This window comes from Elgaria multicarinata, chromosome 2 (genome assembly GCF_023053635.1).
Source record: "Elgaria multicarinata webbii isolate HBS135686 ecotype San Diego chromosome 2, rElgMul1.1.pri, whole genome shotgun sequence".
Taxonomy (NCBI): Eukaryota; Metazoa; Chordata; class Lepidosauria; order Squamata; family Anguidae; genus Elgaria; species Elgaria multicarinata.
This window is the reverse complement of record NC_086172.1, coordinates 43,683,883-43,703,926: the sequence shown is the minus strand read 5'-3', so window position 1 is coordinate 43,703,926 and position 20,044 is coordinate 43,683,883. Positions and strand designations below refer to the sequence as shown.

The 20,044-nt window shown below is 40.3% G+C and overlaps 1 protein-coding gene across 5 annotated transcripts in view; it reads left to right on the top strand.

Moving 5' to 3' along the window:
- The window catches only part of UBR3 (ubiquitin protein ligase E3 component n-recognin 3), a 108,159-nt gene that overhangs the window by 75,586 nt on the left and 12,529 nt on the right, over positions 1–20,044 (top strand). For all 5 annotated transcript variants that reach the window (XM_063116408.1, XM_063116411.1, XM_063116410.1 and 2 more), the window contains 3 exons: positions 9,963–10,068; positions 13,651–13,751; positions 19,292–19,416. In XM_063116408.1, coding sequence (XP_062972478.1) covers positions 9,963–10,068; positions 13,651–13,751; positions 19,292–19,416 — 332 coding nt within the window. The remainder of the gene's footprint in view (positions 1–9,962; positions 10,069–13,650; positions 13,752–19,291; positions 19,417–20,044) is intronic.

Below are 20,044 nucleotides of genomic sequence, written 5' to 3'. Positions count from 1 at the left end.
GTTTTCCACTGTTGACGAAGGTGCTGGCCAAAATCCAGTCGGACAGGTCGGACTGCATCCTTATCACACCGTGGTGGCCTCGACAGACGTGGTTCTCCACGCCCTTCGACTGTCGGACGGGAATTACATCAGATTCCCGCCGATACCGACACTGTTGTCTCGACACCAGGGCAGGGTTCGACACGCAAACCCGTCGACCCTCAAGATGATGGCATGGAGGATATCATCCACTCCTCCTCTCGTATCAAAGATTTATCTGTAGACCATATATTTTTGGCATCACTAAAGCCTTCAGCAAGAAAATCTTATGCGGCAAAGTGGCAAAGATTTCAAACTTTTGCCTTGGAAAACGATCAAGCACCTGATTCTTGCCCTTTAGCGTTAATCCTCAAATACCTACTGACACTTTATCAGCAGGGACTCGAACTCACTTCCATCAGAGTTCACTTAGCAGCTATTACGTCTTTCATCGAGGCATGATTGGGTTTTACACCTTTTGTGCATTCAACATCGAGGAGATTTTTAAAAGGGCTTAAAAATATGGTACCGACAGTAAAGAGTATCGTTCCACCATGGAGCCTATTAGTGGTGTTACAGGCATTGACAAAGAAGCCCTTCGAGCCCATGGCCTTATCTGACCTTAGGCTTCTAACATTCAATACTGTCTTTGTAGTAGCCATCACTTTTGCTAGACGTGCAAGTGAGCTTAGAGCTCTCAAGATAGTTGCTCCTTACACTATCTTTCACAAAGATAAGGTTGTGTTACGCACAGACCCTGCCTTCTTGCCTAAGGTAGTGTCAACTTTTCATCTGTCCCAATATATCACTCTACCAGCTTTCTTTCCGAATCCTACATCACCTGTAGAGTCTGCTTTACATACACTTGATGTAAGGAGAACTCTTGCCTTTTACAAGGCTAGGACAGGGAATTTAAAAAAAAAAAAAAAAAAAAAAAACAAAACAAAACAAAACAAAAAACAACAACAACAACAAAAACAACAACAACAAAGCAATTGTTTATTTGTTATGGGGAGCCTTATAAGGGACTCCCTGTTTCATGCCGGCGTCTGTCACGCTGGATTGTAGAGACAATTGAACTTGCCTACTCTATCTCTAAACTAGAGCTGGTGAAACCTGTGACAGCTCATTCTACCAGAGCCGTCGCAACATCTGTGGCTTTCGGCAGAGGTGTTCCTTTGACAGAAGTTTGTAGAGCTGCAACGTGGTCCACTCCATCCACGTTTGTTAGGCACTACAGTTTGGGCACCCATGCGAGGCAGGACTGCTCATTTGAAGGACAGTGCTCTCGGAGATCTTCAGATGATGCACCAACCCACCTCCAAATATATGTCAGCTTGCTACTCGCCCATATGTGTGATGCATAGAGACCACGAAGAAGAAATGCAGGTTGCTTACCTGTAACTGTAGTTCTTCGAGTGGTCATCTATGCATTCACACAACCCACCCACCATCCCCACTTGGTGGTGTGAGACTTATAAATGACACAGTTATATGTGGAATGTACTTTATTTTATTTACACTCATGTTTATGGGGGCACAATGTCGGACTCCTGTAAACTGAGGTAAGGGCGGGAACCCCATGGACATGCACGGTAGCGTGGGGGAGGGGTTCCCGCCAAAAACGTTCCACTCAGCTATAGAAGGTTCCGGTCTGGTCTCTGCGCAGGCGCAAAGCCCATATGTGTGAATGCATAGATGACCACTCGAAGAACTACAGTTACAGGTAAGCAACCTGCATTTCTTTATCTTTAAAACAGACTAGGACTGTAGAGCCCTTCAAACAGAGGGTGCCTTTAAATAGAGGACTGTTTTCTATACAGTAGGACATATGGCCACCCTATTAACTTGTGTCTGAAACAGGCCAGCACCTTTCTCTTACCCCCTATGAATCCCAGGGCAGAGCCTCTCCAAAAGATCTTAAAGCATGAAGAGGTTTGTATGTGTGCTTCATACGGTGAAGTAACAGCATATCTAAATTTGGCACTTTGCATAAAATCTTCAGTTATGATAAATCCCATGGTAATGATTTGTCTCAATGTATACTTGTTCTTAAGTAATTGAATTAATAGAAAGCTTAAATTTGATTTGGTGAAATCACCCCCACCCCCATTTTAAAGCTTAAAAAGGCATTCTCCCCTGTTTCTAAGGTTTTAACCCAAGATTTAGGTTTAGAGCTATAAGAGACATCTTGTATTTACTGGAGTTGAGCTGATTTGTTTGCTATGCTCTGTGTGTGTGTGTGTCTGTCTGTCTCTCCCTCTGTCTAAACATGCTCCACTTCAAGTGTAGTTCAATAAAAGCCCTTGTAGATCTTTACTCCCGTAGTTCTTTCTTGGGTAATGAGGTGTCTTTCTTGTGATTGAATACAGCGTTCTGTATTAGTCTTGTAACAAGTGTAAAGTTTGTTGATTAGATATGGAATATGGTGTCCCAGGTGAGCTGCTACAACAGCGAGCGTCAGTGAAGATGTGGGAGCAAATCGGTCAAGTGCTGTTTTAGTAGATTGCACCGAGGGGGCAGCTGGGTGCGGGGAAGTAAAATTAGGAATGATTAATGTCACTGCTCATGCTGGTGGCTGAGACAGTGAGACAAGAATGGTGAGCTAAATCTAGCTATTTAAATGGTCCTTTTTAAGGCTTAAAACTTCTGGTATGTTTGATGCAGTCCACAGTACATATGATACTTATAGCTGAAGACTATATAATCTTCAGAAGGTCTTTAATAGTATCACGGAAGCAAGCAAGAAAAATACCTATAATCTGAAGGAGCAAGTGTGCAGCTTGTGTGGGTTCCCCCCCCCCCCCTTGATCAGCCATTGCTCCTAGATGCTAAGGCTGCAGCTGTGGGCATAAGTGCCTTTGTCTGTCTTCAACTGGTGCGCCAGTTGTGTCCTTTCCTGGAGAAGATGGATGTGGCAACAGTGACATAGGCCTTAGCTATTTCCCATTTAAAAGTACTGTAATTCGCTGTACATGGGACTGCCTTTGAAGAGTGTTCTGAAATTCCTGTATATTTCCCATATACTAGGGGTGTGCAACCCATGGACTGCATGCAGCCCTCAGCTACTCTCAGTGCATCCCATGGAGCCATGGGGAAACTACCCAAGATTTTCTTCATCTGCACCACCGCTAGCAAGGGAAACCCATGTGTGTGCACAGGTGTGGCATATGCTCCCCCCTCCTGGCGCTGCCTTGGTGCGCCCTCAGGGCCAAAATAGTTGTGTGCCCCTGCCATATACAAAAGAGCACTTTCCTGCTTCTAAGCATCCTGTCAGTAGCCCCAGAGAGGAGAACAGATTCTTCATTTTCAGCTCTGGCACTATCATGTTCTGTAAGAATCCACCCTTTTACATGCGTAGGGGGCTTCCATTCCAGTTAAAAGGTGTTTTATTTGTGCTAGATGCTACAAAATCCATTTTTAAAAATTCAGAACTAGAAGAGTGAAAATGCTCTGTGTCATGCTTGAAAGTATCACTAGGCTGGAATCAGGCAATGCCTTTTTTTCAGAGACTTGAACCCTTGTAAGAGGGATTGCTGCTTGTGATGTGGGCATGTGTTCCAGTAGTAAACTGTTTCGCTGCTGGTGAACAGGTTTGTGTGTTTTATAGTGCTTGTTTTGTTAGACGCGACGCGACGTGAGGCAAAGGAAATATGTGCACACTGTGCAAAGTTATGCCAGCCTCAATCCAATTTCAACTCTTTCAAAAATGGTCAGTCTTTAGCCCAAGGTTGCAATTATTACAAGAAAGAAAGTGCTATCGAACTCAGCAAGACATACTGCTGAGTAAACATAATTAGGACTAGATTGTAAATACCACATGTACATGTGATGCGTGCTAGTCAGGAAATTGTTTATAAATACCTAATATTTTTCTGTTTACAATAATCAGTTTCACTTTCTAAAAAATAATAATTCAGTGGTAAAAGAGTAACTTGTCAGTATCAAGACAGTTCAGACAATACTGCAGAGGTCTGATTCAGCCTTTTGCATGGAGCTAGTGCATCAACCGTGCCTTTGCGAAATGGTGCCTATGCATAGGGCCAGAATTGAACTCATTGAACTATGAACTGAACTGGTCAATTATCTTCAATACCTTTCAGTGATTTCCCCCACCCCTGCCCCAATAGAAGCCAACATCACATATCACATTTTTAAAAAAACAACTTATAGTCCATCCTTTCTAAAGGCTAAGACCAGTTTGAAGCAATTACACAGAGAGAAAAAATGTGACCCCTATCCATAACTTCTAACATCCATGTATCTGATTGATTTCTCCTTAAATAGTTGCTAAAAAAAATGAGAAGTGTTGACAAACACTTTGGGCCCATTCAGAAGACACGTTAAACCATGGCTTTAACCATGGTGAATAAGTTTTTCCCCCCCCCTTTATTCACCGTGGTTAAAGCCATAGTTTAAGGTGTCTTCTGAACACAGCTTGGCTTTCTGGCTTAACCACCGTGATTAAAGCCATGGTTTAAGGTGTCTTCTGAACAGGGCCTTTGTGTTCTTCATATAAAATATAGCAGTACATGTTTTGTATGAGTTTAATTTTATATAGTGCCCCAGGTGGCATGGTCAGTGGTCAGGAATGATGGAAGTTGTAGTCCAAAACTTCTGAAGGGCACCAGCTTGGGGAAGGCTGTACTAGACAGTAAGTCCCACTGCACTCAGGAGGACTAATGTCTGAGCAAACATGTTTAGGATTACACTGAAAAGGATTCATATTTATACAACTTGCTTTGCACAACACCCTACTATATATATATATATATATATATCTCCTTTCAGATTTGGTTACTTTGTGGCAAAAATATGGTGTGTGTTTTTGTTTGGGTTGGAGAAGACTTTCATGTAATGCTTCACTAGATGTTGTATTTGATTCAGATATGTACAGCTAGTTGCTATGTTTGTCTCTGATTTAGTTATTTAGTAAAAATAACTAAATCAGGACACATCTTTTGGCTAGTTCAGGACCTTTTAACAACAGTATAGGCTTGGAGTACTTACTTCTGTCCCATGGACTCATAGGCCAGATCTACATCAAGCAGGATATAACACTTTGAAAACAGTTTGAAAATGGTATATGGAATGTGTCAAGGGCCCCAACAGTTGTCAGTACCACTCTAAACCATTATAAATCAGTAGTGTAGATCCTGCCTTAGATATGTATAGATCTATATGCTTGCATAATAAATCTTAGGAAGAATAAAAGGCGTTTTAATAACTACAGGTACTGTTAATCTAGATGTGTCTAATCATTCTGTTGCCCAAAACTTCTCTCAGAGTTTCTGAAGTAATGTTGGTGTGCTTTTTTTTTTAGCTGTTCTTTCCAAACTGCTGACTTTGACAAAATTTGGATTTTCAATAGAATCTTTTGGGGGTGGGTGGAAAGCATTTGGGGCTGCTGGAAAGGCTGTGCTGGTAGAATATCTTATAATTAAACTTCTTGTTAGGTACTAAATGCCATTTGGACAAGATCTGACTGCCTTCTGTATTTCCAACACGTGGTGGTTTTCTGTTCTGTATTGTGTGTGTTGTGTATGTAACGCTGGATGCTATTACATTAAAGCAAGCCGAAAACCTTTGCAGACTTTGAATTAAGAGCTCAGCACTAGAACTGCTAGCCATCTCTGATTTGTAAAAGAGTAAAGGTTTCTTTAGAACTGCAAATGCTTTTAAAGGGCTAGAGGGCAGTTTTCATCCTTTTTCTTTGCTGCTTGTGTTCCCATTAGAGGGCAATGTTAGCCTGTTTGTGTCTGCCCAGTGAGAGACAAGCAGAACTAAATTCTCATGCAGAGAATATTTTTCATTTGTAAATAATAGAAGATAGATTTTCTTTAGAACCAAATAACTTCACTAGCCCGGTCTTAGGTTGTGTCCTAGAAGAAGCCTATTTAGTACTAAAATAATCTTCAAATGAGCAAGATTGGTTTCTCTGGAATTGCAACATTTCTTATTTTGCCATGCTGCCAGGACACCAAAATGTGTCTGTCTGCACATTAATTGTTTACTACCTGAAAAAAAAAGTTACAATTTCCTAGGATAATATACAAGTAAGGGGAATTTTACACAAGGATAATTGAAATAAGTACAGGTTGTTCTGGGGCAGCGCTTGTTGGATGTTATCCAAATTATGACGTACTAGGATTTTAATATCTTTGATTAACATGGCAATTCTGGACATGTCTAATCAAAGTAAGCCCCATCTGTACATGTCTAATCAAAAGTAAGCACCATCAAGTTCACTGGGATTTATTTCTGGTTACATGTTTACAGCATTGCAGCCTCAATATTCATTTACGGATAACACTGGGGAAAGTAGTTGTTACTTAAACTGTCAAAAGGCTTAATTGAGATGGATTTATGCATTTTCTCTATGTACCAAAGTCTGGGCATCTTTGGTAGCAATGCTTGTTGCTACAACAGGCGCCTAAGCAAGAGGTTAATTGCATTTATTTCCAGTATAACATGTCTACAGATACCATCATACTGACGTGCTTTCCCCTAGTGTGTAATATTGCAACACTTGTCTAAAGCAACAAACTCTGTACAATCAGTACAATAGAGAGAGACGTGGTCCTGAAAATATTTTGTCACCCTCACTCTAAAAATATGCTCTAAACAAGCTTACATGCTTGTTATGAAAAGGAAAAGCATCAACCAGGAGAAAGAGGTTCAGAGTAGATTTAAATCTGAGAATCCAGATGCAAGATAAGAAATTGTAGGAAGCAAGGAGTGTGAGTTCAAAACCTATGCATGTTATGCCAAACCATGATTTGTCATTCATGCCTGAAGCAGTGCTAAGGGATGTATCCAGTTGTGACCCTTCTGCTGACAGACGTCTCTTTGATCCAGTGAGGGCTTTTATGAACAGAAAGGAAGAGAGGGCCATCTTTGCAAATCTCTTCTCCTTTGCAGCTCCTTCTGCACCCCCACATGCTCCAGAGGGTTGGGGAACCCTTTGGGAACACTGTAGAAATCACCTCCCCTCCTTTTCTGCTGTACCAAAGGGCCTTCGCTCAGTGGAGGGATACTATTGTAATAACCGTAAGTTCCAAAAGCTCTGCATTTTAGTCACTTGTGTTGCCACCATATGGACAAGCATATGAGCTTGTCCATATGATGGCACATACTTTTAGCCAAACCTACCTCACAGGGTTGTTGTTGTGAGGATAAAATGGAGAGGAGGAGGATTATGTATGCCACCTTGGGTTCCTTGGAGGAAAAAAAGGCAGGATATAAATGTAATAAATAAGTAAATAAATAAATGAGCTGAAGGTTAACCTGCAAATATTTTCATTGTAATTTAAAGAAGTGTTTCTTTCCCTGAAAGGCTGCAAAATAAACTCTTGGCAAGGGGAAGGCTCTCAGTAAAACTTTTCATCAGCTAGAATCTTTTGGCAGGAGAAATGGGCATTTGTTTTGCCTTCTTTCACTGCGTCTGATTCAGAAAACAGGTGACAGCAATCAGTTCCAATATCATCTGTGCCTTCAATTATTTCACAAACCCCAGGAGCTAATTGCAGCCCTCCAGCTCTGCTAGAATCAGCTGACTTCAGCATGAGGCTATTCTTGCCTCCCAAGTGCCTATGAATAATTGTCTATTTGTGGAAAATAAATTAATTCCTTCTGTGTTTTATATTTAAATATGGTATCTGTGGGAGTCAGTTCGGCTGGTAGCAACTTTAGGGAGAGAGGGACAATAAATAAAAGTAAGTGTGGTAAATCATGGATTTCTATTTTGCAATGGAAATAGAAATGATTTCTTTTGGGCATGGAAAAATAGACTGACTGAAAACTGACACAAAAATGATAGTATCTGTTATTAAGAAAGAGTCAAACAACGAAGTAAAATGGAGACGAGGAGAGCTATGTAAGCCACCTTGGGTTCTTTGCAAGAGAAAAAGAGGCAGGATATAAATGTAATAAGTAAATAAATAAATAAATAAATAAATGCTTTGTTGTACATTAAACCTGAATATATTACAAATCGCATCAACACGTATATAGTTTTACTACAGGTTTAATAACAAAGTAGTACATGGGAAGAAATGAAATACATTGGAGTGGATTCCAAACTGTTGGGCAACTCTAATTGACATCCTGGCATTGGAGAGAGGGTTGCCTGGCTTTAACAGGAGAGAAACATTATGAAGGGTTGGAGTCTGCATTAGTTTTCCTATATCCGCTTGATTTTGTGAATCTAGAAAATATCTAAGCCTAAGCTGCCAGGTTTCCTTTTGCTCGTGATGAAATCACTTATTCTAAATGGTTCATTTTGTTCCAGAGAATCCCCAAACGGAACTAACTTTTACCTGCATTGAATTACAGTCATGTTTCTATTATTGAGTTTTTCATACATGATATGTACCAAGGGTAGTGTTGGAAATTTTTGTAGGAATAACGATAGTGCCCCATATTGTTTTCAATGCCCTTGAGAAAAGAGGGCTTTAAAGGCTTCATCCAAAAGATAATTGTGTGTCTTTGTAGTCTCACAAACAAACAAAAACATGTTCCAGGGGAATTGACTTGGCACTGTTCTGATTTGACCCCTTGGCTACATTGGCATTGAGAATGTTCAAACAGGGATTCTAGAACATAAAATCTTCATCCTCCAGATGAGAGAGAGAGAGAGAGATGAATAAAAACTTCATATTATAAGAATGGCTGCATATTACTGAAGGTATGAAGATCATTAACTGCTGATTACCAGATATTAGTAATTTTGAAACACTTTAGCGATAAGTTGGCCCAGTTCAAACAGAACAGCCAAACCATCAGTGGGCTTCCATGCTCTGTTGTTCCCAGTTTTGTCTTGGAGAGCAACTATTGTTTGGTTGAACCAGAAAAAGAGAAACTGGGAGGAGGGAGCATGCAAGCATGAAGCCTATTCACAACAGTTGTGGTTTGGCTTGGTCATTACATCTGAACCAAGAGATGGTCTCAGTTAGTGTAATAGAAGAGCCTAGTTATGGCCTCCAAAATGAAATTACAATCTGCATCACAATTCTATATGCTGCTACTGATAGAATTTGCCTCCTGAGTGGATATTTTCTCTCCTGAGAAACAGTTATTGGCTCAGCAGTAACAACATCCTAGAGAAACCTTTGCCTACCATGTATAGAGCAGCTCAGTCTCATGTGCAAAAGCCTGGAACGAGGGGTAAAGCCACACTTCCCATGGGGGAAGTCTTGTGCACAGCAAAGCTGCCCCAGCCAAAGCACCAGATGGATGATCTATTCAGTGTATCAGCCAAGACCCAGCTTTGCTGCACGTGGGCTTTCCCGCATTGGATTGGGGGGGGGGGGGACATGAGGCAGGTGAAGCCAAGCTGATCCAATCAAGTGCTTCCTTTAAACTCTGAGGGAAGGACTTGGCTCAAAGTGCACTGTTCCCCCTTGCAAGTGGAATATCATGTTATGTCCTGCCTGCTAGATGGGGCTCAAAAAGGGGCCTGCAGAAGGAGTCCAGGCTTCTAAAGGGTGGAGGTTCCTCACATCTGTTCTTATGTGGATGGCACTTCAGCTATTGCAGTACAAACTGGTAAAAACGTATTGCATTTGTATCCTGCCCCATTCTCCAATGAGCTCACAGTGACCTACAGGGGCTTATCCCATTTTATCTTTGCATCAACCTATGAAGTACATTATGCTACAAGATCGTAACTGACCTAAGCTGATCCAGTGCAGCTCATGACTGGTCAGGATTTGAACCCATGGCTTCCTGATCTGAATCCAACACAATATCTACTATACAACACTGGCTCTTTGTGCATGCTAAAGAAGCAGAGGATTGGGTCGCGCTCATCTTAACAGCTGGCTAACCAGTGAGGGAAGTACAATCATATAAAGAAATAGACACTTAAAGGAATATTAAATATTTTAGTTTCATCCAACCAAATGATTAGCTCACCAGCTATTTTCCTCTGTTTACCTGTGCAGATCAGCTGTTTCATGTGCTGGCTATGCACATGCGACTCTACAGCATTGATTCGGCTTACAACCCGTGGAAGAAACTGACACAGTTGATGCTTGATGAGAATTTGCAGTAAGTACAGTTCTGTAGACAGATTTCTCTGTGAAGCTTAAGTGTTTTAACTTCGTAAGACACCAAGTGGAGCTATACATTTCTGTTCTTTTATATCATTCTAAGGAACTGTATTTGAATCAGTGTTGTACATCAGAACTCCCTCAACTTATCCCATCCAAATACATTTTATGCCCAAAGAAGTTCCATGCAACTTTTCAACTGGTGAAAAATGGGAGCCTTTTTTAAAAAAGTTATGTGTTTGTTTATATTCTGTGGATGGCTTACAATCTATTAAACATATAGCCAAAGCAAAACACTGACTAGTAAAATCAATAGCAGTAAAAATTACCTGAAAGTAATTACCTGGAAGTCCAAAATTTCAGGTCCACGCATAGTTTACCCATAGGGGATTGTATTTGACAATCTCAGTGCTTTCATGGCTGATGCTAAAGAGAGATGGAGATTTAAGCAATTTATTGCTAAGCTGTTGAGAAATGCAGAAGATAGGGACTAGTAGGAGAAGGTCAAATGCAAAAGCCATACAAATTCTATTGTGCAGCACAATCTTGTTTATGTTTGCTCATAAGTAAGTCCCTGAATTCATTTTAAAACATGGGGCAATTTAATAACAACAACAACAACAACAACAATAATAACAATATTTATTTGTTACCCGCCTCTCCCTCTGGATCGAGGTGGGGTACAACACAAATAAAAACACCATAAAATACATAGAACTAATTCAAATGTTTAGAACCAGTGCATCATTAAAAGCAGCACACCATTAAAAAAAGGCATCTTAAAATTCAACTGGGTAGGCCTGCCGGAAGAGATCAGTCTTTATGGATATATTAAATTCTGGAAGACTGTTAAGTTGACGAATCTCTCCCGGCAAGCCATTCCACAAACTGGGAGCGGCAGAAGAAAAGGTCCTCTGGGTAACAGTTGTCAGCCTTGTTTTTGCTGGCTGGAGTAAATTCTTCCCAGAGGACCTGAGTGTGCGGGGTGGATTGTACGGGAGAAGGCGATCCCGTAGGTAGCCTGGACCCAAACCATGTAGGGCTTTAAAGGTGATAACCAACACTTTATACTTCGCCCGGAAACTAATTGGCAGCCAGTGAATTGATTTCAAGATTGGTGTAATGTGGTCTCCCCTAGGTGTACTGGTGACCAACCTGGCTGCCATATTTTGAACTAGTTGAAGTTTCCGAACTAGGCACAAAGGTAGCCCTATGTAGAGTGCATTGCAGAAGTCGAGCCTTGAAGTTACCAGCGTGTGCACTACCGTCTTTAGGTCTTCCAACTCTCAGCTGCATATGAAAAAATAAGCAAAAAAATTCAATCTTTAAAATAAATAAATATAAGCAAACTTGCCAGCTGATAGCATTTCTGGAAAATGTTGAAGTTACTTCGACACTTTTTATCAGATTGAAGAAATCATCAGAAAAAAAAGGGTAACCAATTTGTCAGTTTTGTCACTATCTCTGTATACACTATGGCGTGTAGAGCTATAGACTCTTAAAGCACACATGGTACACATTTTAATTCATTTTACAATAATGTTGCTTTATCGCTGTTATACATTACATTAGTTTGCTTTTTATTAACTGCTTCTTTAGCAGCGTTTTGGGAAGTTGCACTTATCAGCCTCTCTCATACTCATTGAAGGGATTAGCAAGATACTTCATTTCCATACCCTAAACAGACTTTATAAAATGCAGCTTTTAATGTCACGATTAAAAAGTTGCTTAGGCTTTTAATAAATGACAGAGCAGTTTTTAAGTGCTTAATGTGCTCTGGTGCTTGACGCAAACTAAAGGAGCTTATCTAAACCTTGGCATTTGATATAACTTTACTTCGTCAGTTCTCGCAAAACGAAATACGTTTAACCAAATGGTTGACTTGTTCCCAAAAGTCTTCTGTGTTTTTATAATATTGCCAGGCAACCTCATATACCATATGCATTTAAACATGTAATATTAAAACATGTACGGTAATTGATCATGCAGACATTAATATTTCTCTTGAATCCTGTAAAATGGAAATCTCTTCATGTTGCCAAGGGAAGGAAGAGTTGGAATACAAATATTGAACATTAAGCAATCCTGTTCCAGTTGAAAACTGAGAATTAATTTTTAAAGTTTTCTTTGATTTGCATAAAAATTAGTAAAAAATAATTGTTCCAAGTTTTGCAGTTTATTAAAATGTATCTCAAAATTATCTGAATCTTCCATGAGAAAAATAAGATTTAAACTATTAAACATGACATTGACTTGGGTTAATTTAAATGTTTTTGTCTTTTTGTATCCATGAACATTTAATATAAATATTGATATGTGAATGCATGTACATGCATGTGTGGGGGCATTCATGAACACACACACACATACATAAAAAGTGGGTGTAAGATTAGGGAGCTAATGGAAATTTCAACCTTCTGTAGTTTTTGTTTGTTTGTGGGAGGTGATATGTAATGCTATAACAAAGCCTGGATCTTTAAAGGATTTCAGTTCACCAAGGTCCTATTGTAACCACTCACACACATATTGGGTTAGGTCCAGATCAAGTTAGTATCACTTAGATCCCATTGAAATCAATGAAATCAGTCAGTCATGACTAATGTTTCACATAGATGTGACCTAAATGTATTTAACTTGGTCTAGATCCAACCCCTCCTTAATAGAAAATGTAAAGTAAACTGGTTGTTCTTCTGTAGGGGCACTTCCTTCTAAAGACACTTTTAAATTGTTAAACATATGCAGTTATTATCAGAGGATGTGGGTAAATACTAGGGTTGCCATATTCCAGTTCACCAAATCCAAGCAACCTAATATGCATATTATCTATATTGTTTGCTAATTATGCAAATCAGGTGGTGTGTTGAGGAAAGGTTAACCTCTGCTTATCCACCCCAAATCACCCCCTTGCAATGCTGCTTTGTAGCAAGGAGACATACTTGCATGGCTTCTCTTTTCATGCAAGCCGTGAAAGTATACATGTAAACTATGCTCATGGACCTGGCAGCATTCCCAACTTGAACACTTACTTTCGAGTAAAGATTTTTATCATGGGTAGCCAGACGGTGGTTGTTTGACGTTCAATTGTGGCTTCCACGTGTCCATGCATTTTGCGGGTTCCAGCACCCTCCCTGAGATGCTACTTGGGCTGCCTGGGTAATAATGGACGGGGCACAGAGAGCATGCACCTGGGAGACAGAAGAGGAAGCTGCTGACAAAGCATGGAGGGGGGTAGAAGACGGCATCAGCTGCCTGAAGTGTGGAAATCATGGAAAGGAAGAGAGAGTTGCAGGCTGCTGAACAGGTGTGGCCAGTGTGGAGAGGAGAGGGACCAGGCTCAGCTAAAAGAAACAATCACAAGCCTGGGGTGGAGAAAAAAAGATAGGAGGCTGCTAAAGCCTGCAGAAGGGCGAGAGGTATCTGAACATCTGATGCTTGGTTTTATCGCACAGGCTGCTACAGATTGTAGTGTGTCCTGATATGCTTACAATATAATGGTGTTCTATCAAGAAACATTTTTTTTTAAATTCTAAGGTAGTTAAGGTGGGATACGGTGACAAATACTGTCTCCATAATTTTTCAGGATGTGCAGTGAGGAGCAGCCAGAAGTTCCAGTGCTTTACAGAGATGCCTCATCCCTTTTGCTCATCCAGATTTTAACCATGCCACAGCCATTGCGCAAAGGTATGTTTCAAAAAATTCATAAATGATAAGCAAGGGACAGTGTTTCTCCCCCCCCACTCCCACCGCCCGTCCCGTGGCTTTTAAGAAGCACAGCAAATAAACCTTGTCTGCTGTGTGTGCTCAAATAATGACTTTGCCTTATCTTTAGAAGTTGGCATTGAACAGATTTTGATGTTGTTGTGGTTTGACAGGCTTATCTGTGGCTCCTGTCTCCTCACCTTTTTTCAGGCAACAGTACAGTAAAACCGTAAGACCTGAGAATGACTGTGAAATTCCATGAGTTGTGGGGGAAAGGGGAGGTCCTTCTCTTTGACCTTCATTCGTTTGCTCTAGTGGGACTGCTTAATATTTTACATTGGAAAGTGAATGCCTAAGGGTGAAAAAGAATAATTTATTTTAATTTAACTGTGCAAATTGTAGCAATTGTGTCACACACGACAAAGATAATTGCTATAATACAGTATCTGTAATGATTGCTGCATATATAAATTTGAGCATGTTACCAGAGTCCCAAGACATTTTCGAAGCAGAAATGATTTATCGCTGCTTATTTTAATTTTATGATTTTAAAAATGCTAGCCTAATTCTTTTTCACTGCCAATGATACAGGATACATTTGGAAAAAGTGGTGTTAAAGGCATTATAAGATAGCCGTCCTTATTTGAACTCTTGTATAACTTAAATTGACTGGCTTCAATTTTTATTGGCTTCAGTTGTGATTTTTTTACACCAAAATGTTCCATCAAAAGGCATAATCAGCTATGTAAGGAGTCTTTCCTCCTGTGGATGCATAAAAATAAAGATTTTAAGATTTTATTCACCTTAAATGTGTTCTCTTCATGCATCCAGTTAGGTTGAGCGTGCTAACCGTTCACCGGAACTGTGGTCTAAATTGGGAAAGCATCATAGGTTGCATGTATCTGTTTTTCAAAATTACTCAGAGATATACAGAGAGAGAGAGAGAGAGACTTATTTTATTGAAAAGTGTTGTCCACTGATATGAGAAATTCTAATAAACTCTAAGCTACAGTGAAAAATGATAGATTAACTACATATCTAGTATAGTGCCTAGAATAAAGTGGCAGGATTGTTGCCAGTGGAAGCTTTCCTGTCAATGCAAATAGCAGCTTCAGGAGATTAGGACCATGGTGGGAGCGGAGGGTTAAATCTCATCCCCCACCATGGTTTCATGGATCTCCCTTCCCCCACAACTACTATTTACTAAAACATACAAACCATTCAGACAACTGTGAAGTGTTTGAATAACATCAAATTTATCTTGACCTAAATTAGATGAGATGGTGGCAGTGAAGCCTCTGACATTGACTGGTGGAGCTGATGTGGTTCAGTTGCTCAGGGAGCTAAACAGATTGCAGTACGAATTCTCTGTGAAAAGGAAAGAAATGTCACTTTAGCTGGGATTAAAACTTGACACGGGGCAGGTTGAGGACTGGGAAGGGAGTTCAGATTGTGGGGAGGCGAAAGGTCATGGAGTACAGAGGCAAGGATGCTGAAGGCAGGACACAGAGTTTGGGATGGACTGAGAAATAAGGAACTTGAAGAAAGGGTAGGTGGCTTGAGGAAAAGTGAGTAGAGGCAAGGAGGGGATTATCAGGAAGGAGACTGAATATGTATCACAGAACTTTTTAAGTAAGGAGGGGCTGTATTCCTGGGGGTGAGGAAGGAAGACAAGAGTGATAGGATTTGCTAGAGTGATAGGATCTGCTAGCAGATCCAGATTTTAGAGGAATTCCGCCAATTGTGGCTTCTGCTATCACTGTGACCTGGCAACCTAAAAGGGAATGAGGACCAAAAATTGATTTAAACTAGAGCTGTAGCAAACTCAGCCAAAACAACAAATTTTGGCTAAATTTGTGCGTGCGTGTTTTGAGACGGTCCAGGGGAAAAGACACGCTTACTGCGGCAGTGAAGGTAGCTCTTTTCTCTTCTTCTTAAAACTACCCCAACAGTTGTGGGGCAGGGCCTCGCAACCAACTTTTCACACTTTTGGATCACTTGAAGACGAAGGAAGGAGCTGCTGCCATCACAGTAAGTGCAGCTTTGCCCCCAAATGGCTATGAAATGCTTTGGGGGCCAAATAATAGTTTGTCTCGAAACACCCCCCCCCCCCATGCCGAATTCACCACCTGAGGATCAAGCTAACTCTTGTGGCTTCAGGCTTGTAGTCTACTGTTACTATAAACTGCACCATTCAGACATATGAAAATCATACTTTCTAGGTGCATAAATAGAAACAGAATTATATGGAAGCAGAAGCTGTATTCTTTAACATAGCATCTACTTTAAGGTTCAGATGTTCATCTTATGAGAGCCTAGGGCAGTATTCAATCCTGTCTGTCCACACACTGCTTTTGTTGTGTGTGCAGCCAGAACCCCGCTCATTCCGTTGCGCAAGTGCCTCCTGCCACTTCCACAGTGGCGATTTAGCACTTCTAAGGGCGAGTCCTGAAACGAGCGGAATAGTTTCTGGAAGGGAGCAGATCGGTGGAGTTCCTCTATGTTTGCACAACAGAATCGGTGAGACCAGCCACACACAGCTGGTTACCGCTAGATACTGTCCCTAATACCCCAGCCCTGGCTGCCTTCATAGCCTTTGTGACTCTCTCATGATAAAACATTGTGAAAACAATAGATGCATATTACTAAAGGTATTGCTTCCCATACAAACTAAATACAACATATGAAGCATTAGTTGATAGCAAAAGGAGGCAGTTGGATAAAAGATAATTAATTTCATGAAGTAGCAGTATTGGAAAATTAAAGGAATTCAATTATTATTATTATTATTATTATTATTATTATTATTATTTATATAGCACCATCAGTGTACATGGTGCTGTACAGAGCAAAACAATAAAATAGCAAAACAATGCCACATAGGCTTACATTCTAATGAAATCATAATAAAACAATAAGAAGGGGAAGAGAATGCACCAAACAGGCACACGGTAGAGTAAAACTAACAGTATAAAAGTCAGAACAAAATCAAGTTTTAAAAGCTTTAGAAAAAAGAAAAGTTTTTAGCTGAGCTTTAAAAGCTGCGATTGAACTTGTATGGATGCATTTACGTTATGTTTTGTCTGGTTGTTTGAGCAGTTGTTTTTGTTAGTAATTATTCTTACACCATCATTGTCCATGGACATGTATACAGTAATGTAGGGTAAAAAATGTCTGCCCCAAAGAGCTTACATCTAAATTTAGACAGTGCAGGGAGATGGCAAGGGGAGAGAGAACCTTTTCCAACTTCCATAGTACTGTGAAGTGATATGTTTGCATACATGTACAAACATCCCTTTTGGGGGCATTACTGACAAATTTAAAGATGCCAGGTAAAGTATAGCTCTCTTTCTAGATCTGTGAGACATCAGATTAATATGCTCTTTTTCTAGAATTTAATCTGGCTAACTGTCATTTTGAACTAAGCTTCTTTTGTTTTAAAGAATACCTACATCACACTTAAAATTCACACTTAATAAGCAGCGTCCTAATAGCACCTCCTGCCCTTCAAACAAGGCCCTGGGAATTGTATTAGCAATCTTATTAACTGTTGAATGGCCTTCGTTACCTTTTTCAATCCAACATTGATTAAGGCAAAGTAGATGCTGTTACACTGTCCAGTCTCTTCTTTCTGAGAGGAGAAATTGATCTGAATCACCCTCAAAAGAGAGAACACAAATTAAGTCTTTGATTGTAGGGAAACACCATGCTAGAGGTCAGTGCCCTTGTAGTCAGTAGTTCCATCAGTTTATAAATGGAAGACTCAAAGGGTGAGGTATAAGCATTCTCTGTGCTGCATACACGTACTCTGTGACCTAAAGTATTATCGTAAGTGTTGAATATAGTTGATTTTTTTAGAGAGGCAGAATGGATACATCATGTTTAAAATGGAAACGGGAGATTTTTCACTTTACAATACACAATTGTGTAATGATGGTAGTTTATCTTTATTTTGGTATTGATTGTGCATTCATCTGCCGACCACAATAAAAGGGCTAGTAGGGTATTTGCTCTTTATATTACACCAGGGTCTTGTGTTCCCAAGGCTGGCTTCCATTTAACCATGCTCAGCAAGAAGCCAGCATTATGCCTATCCTGGCTCACTATGGAAGAGAAGATCAGTGCCAGTGTAGATTGTACTAAGAGAAGCATCACTTACAAGAACAGAGAGATTGCTGTGTGGGTCTTCTCATACAATATTCAGCTCTGGCCACCCTACTTCAAGAAATTTGTTGCCAGGTTTAAAAGGATTCATACAAGAGCTAGAACATAAGAGAAGGCAAATTCTATGAGAGAGAATAGAGGAAAGCAGGTGTGCTTAGCCTGGAGAAAGGAAGTGCAGGCAGAGCTGTCACAATCCTATGTAGTGACCAGATAGTAAAACTGCTTTCCTAAATGAAATACCTCCTGTTCTCTGAATTTCATCCTGGGTGCAGATATAACAGCATAAAGCAGTTGGGTCACACCTGAATTTCTTATCCATATATATCCAGCATGACTTTCAAGTGCAAAATGTTAAATATGCAAGTGCCCTGAGCTATTCCGATATCGTGCACCCCCCTTCTCTCTTGGTAAATAAAGATTTTGTGATAAATTGGCAAAGTGACCATTTCCAGATTAATTGAAATAGCTTTTTGTTGTTGTTCCTTCTTTGCTTACTAGACAAACTCTTTTGTTGAAGGTGTAGCCTTCCAGCACATGACATTTAGCTTGGTATTTTATGGCAGGCAGGCAGGATATGCTGAGTTGTTATACATGGCATTATCTGAAAGGGATCATTCAGAGCGCTGGTAAGGTTAAGAGTTTCTGAAGGATACATAACAAGTTATATTTGTTTGCCAGGTTTCCTGTAGACCTTTACCACTGCAATAAATGTTCCTCCCCAAATTATTCAGCGTGCTGCATGTTACATTCACTTGACCCAGCATAGCACTCATGATAATCAAGGCAAATGACTCCTCATTATTTTTATTGCGGACTTCATGTCTACTTGGGCACACTAGCTAGTACTCCAGATAAACCTGAGAATGTAATTATAATTGGATTACAAAGTAGTGAATACTTTGCACTGGCTTTCATTGGAAGGCTGTGTGTGTGTGTGTGTGTGTGTGTGTGTGTGTGTGTGTGTGAGAACAGGATCTCATGGTTTGGTAACAGCTTATAGCCCTGTTAAATTGTCCAGGCAGTGCAAAGATTTCTATAAATGTATCTACACACTGTCTCACTCTATTTACTCAAGGTAGCTCACAATTCAAAACATCAGTAAAACAAAGCAATAAGACCCCCACGTTAAAATAAATACGACGAACCACTGTAGTATAAACCAGCAGGTTTAAATGTAGGACTTTAATCTTGCAGGTATCATTATCCTGGGGTATGTTTAGCTCCTTATAAAATATAAATTGGTGCATTTCCAGTTTTGAATTACTCATTTGGGCAGGAAATATTTGCAAATTTATAGGAAAATGTGAGACCGAATTTAGAATGCCGGAATGACAATGCTCGTTTTTGTCCTCTTTTAGAACACTTTATTTGTATCATAAAGGTGCTCTTCACATTGTTGTATATACAAGCACTTGTCGCACTTTCAGTAAAATGCAGCGCTGAAGACAGGATGACTTGGATGAACTCAGGAGCTCTGAAAAAGGTTGGTTGACAGTTTGTCGAAAATTGTAAGTAGGCTGCTAAAGTCTGCAGCTATGTCCCCAGTTGTGTACATTTTAAATCCTGTTGGCTTCATTGGACTATAGTTTCATGTGTGCAACTTAGACTGGTCTGTAGCCTAAAGCTATCATTTGCTTTCTCACAGATGTTCAGTCTTTTACATCTTGGTTGAAAGGCAGGGACAGTCTTTACCAGGAAGAGTAGCTCCCTGCCATCCCAGAGCTACACTGCCTTTGGGGCAGTAAACTGGATTTTTGTAGAGCTCCTCAGTTTTTTTTCCAGCAGACTTCCATTCTTTCTAGATCGGGGGGCAACTTCCAAGGCTCAGGGAGCCACATGGCCACCCACCAGGAGCTGCACTCTCCCACCTTGCAGATCACATTCTGGTTGATTATAAGCAGCAAAAATCGCAGCATTTTTTCAGGGATGCAGCGGGTGTGAGGAGCGTGTGCCCTATTTCCAAGCAGATCTTGCTTTGGGGAGTGCCTTGTTTCCGTGCCAAATGTTCATTGTTATGAACCGCCCAGAGAGCTTCAGCTGTTGGGCAATATAGAAATGTAATAAGTAAATAAATCACAGTGATTTTTGCCGCAGTGGCAAATTTGTCAACA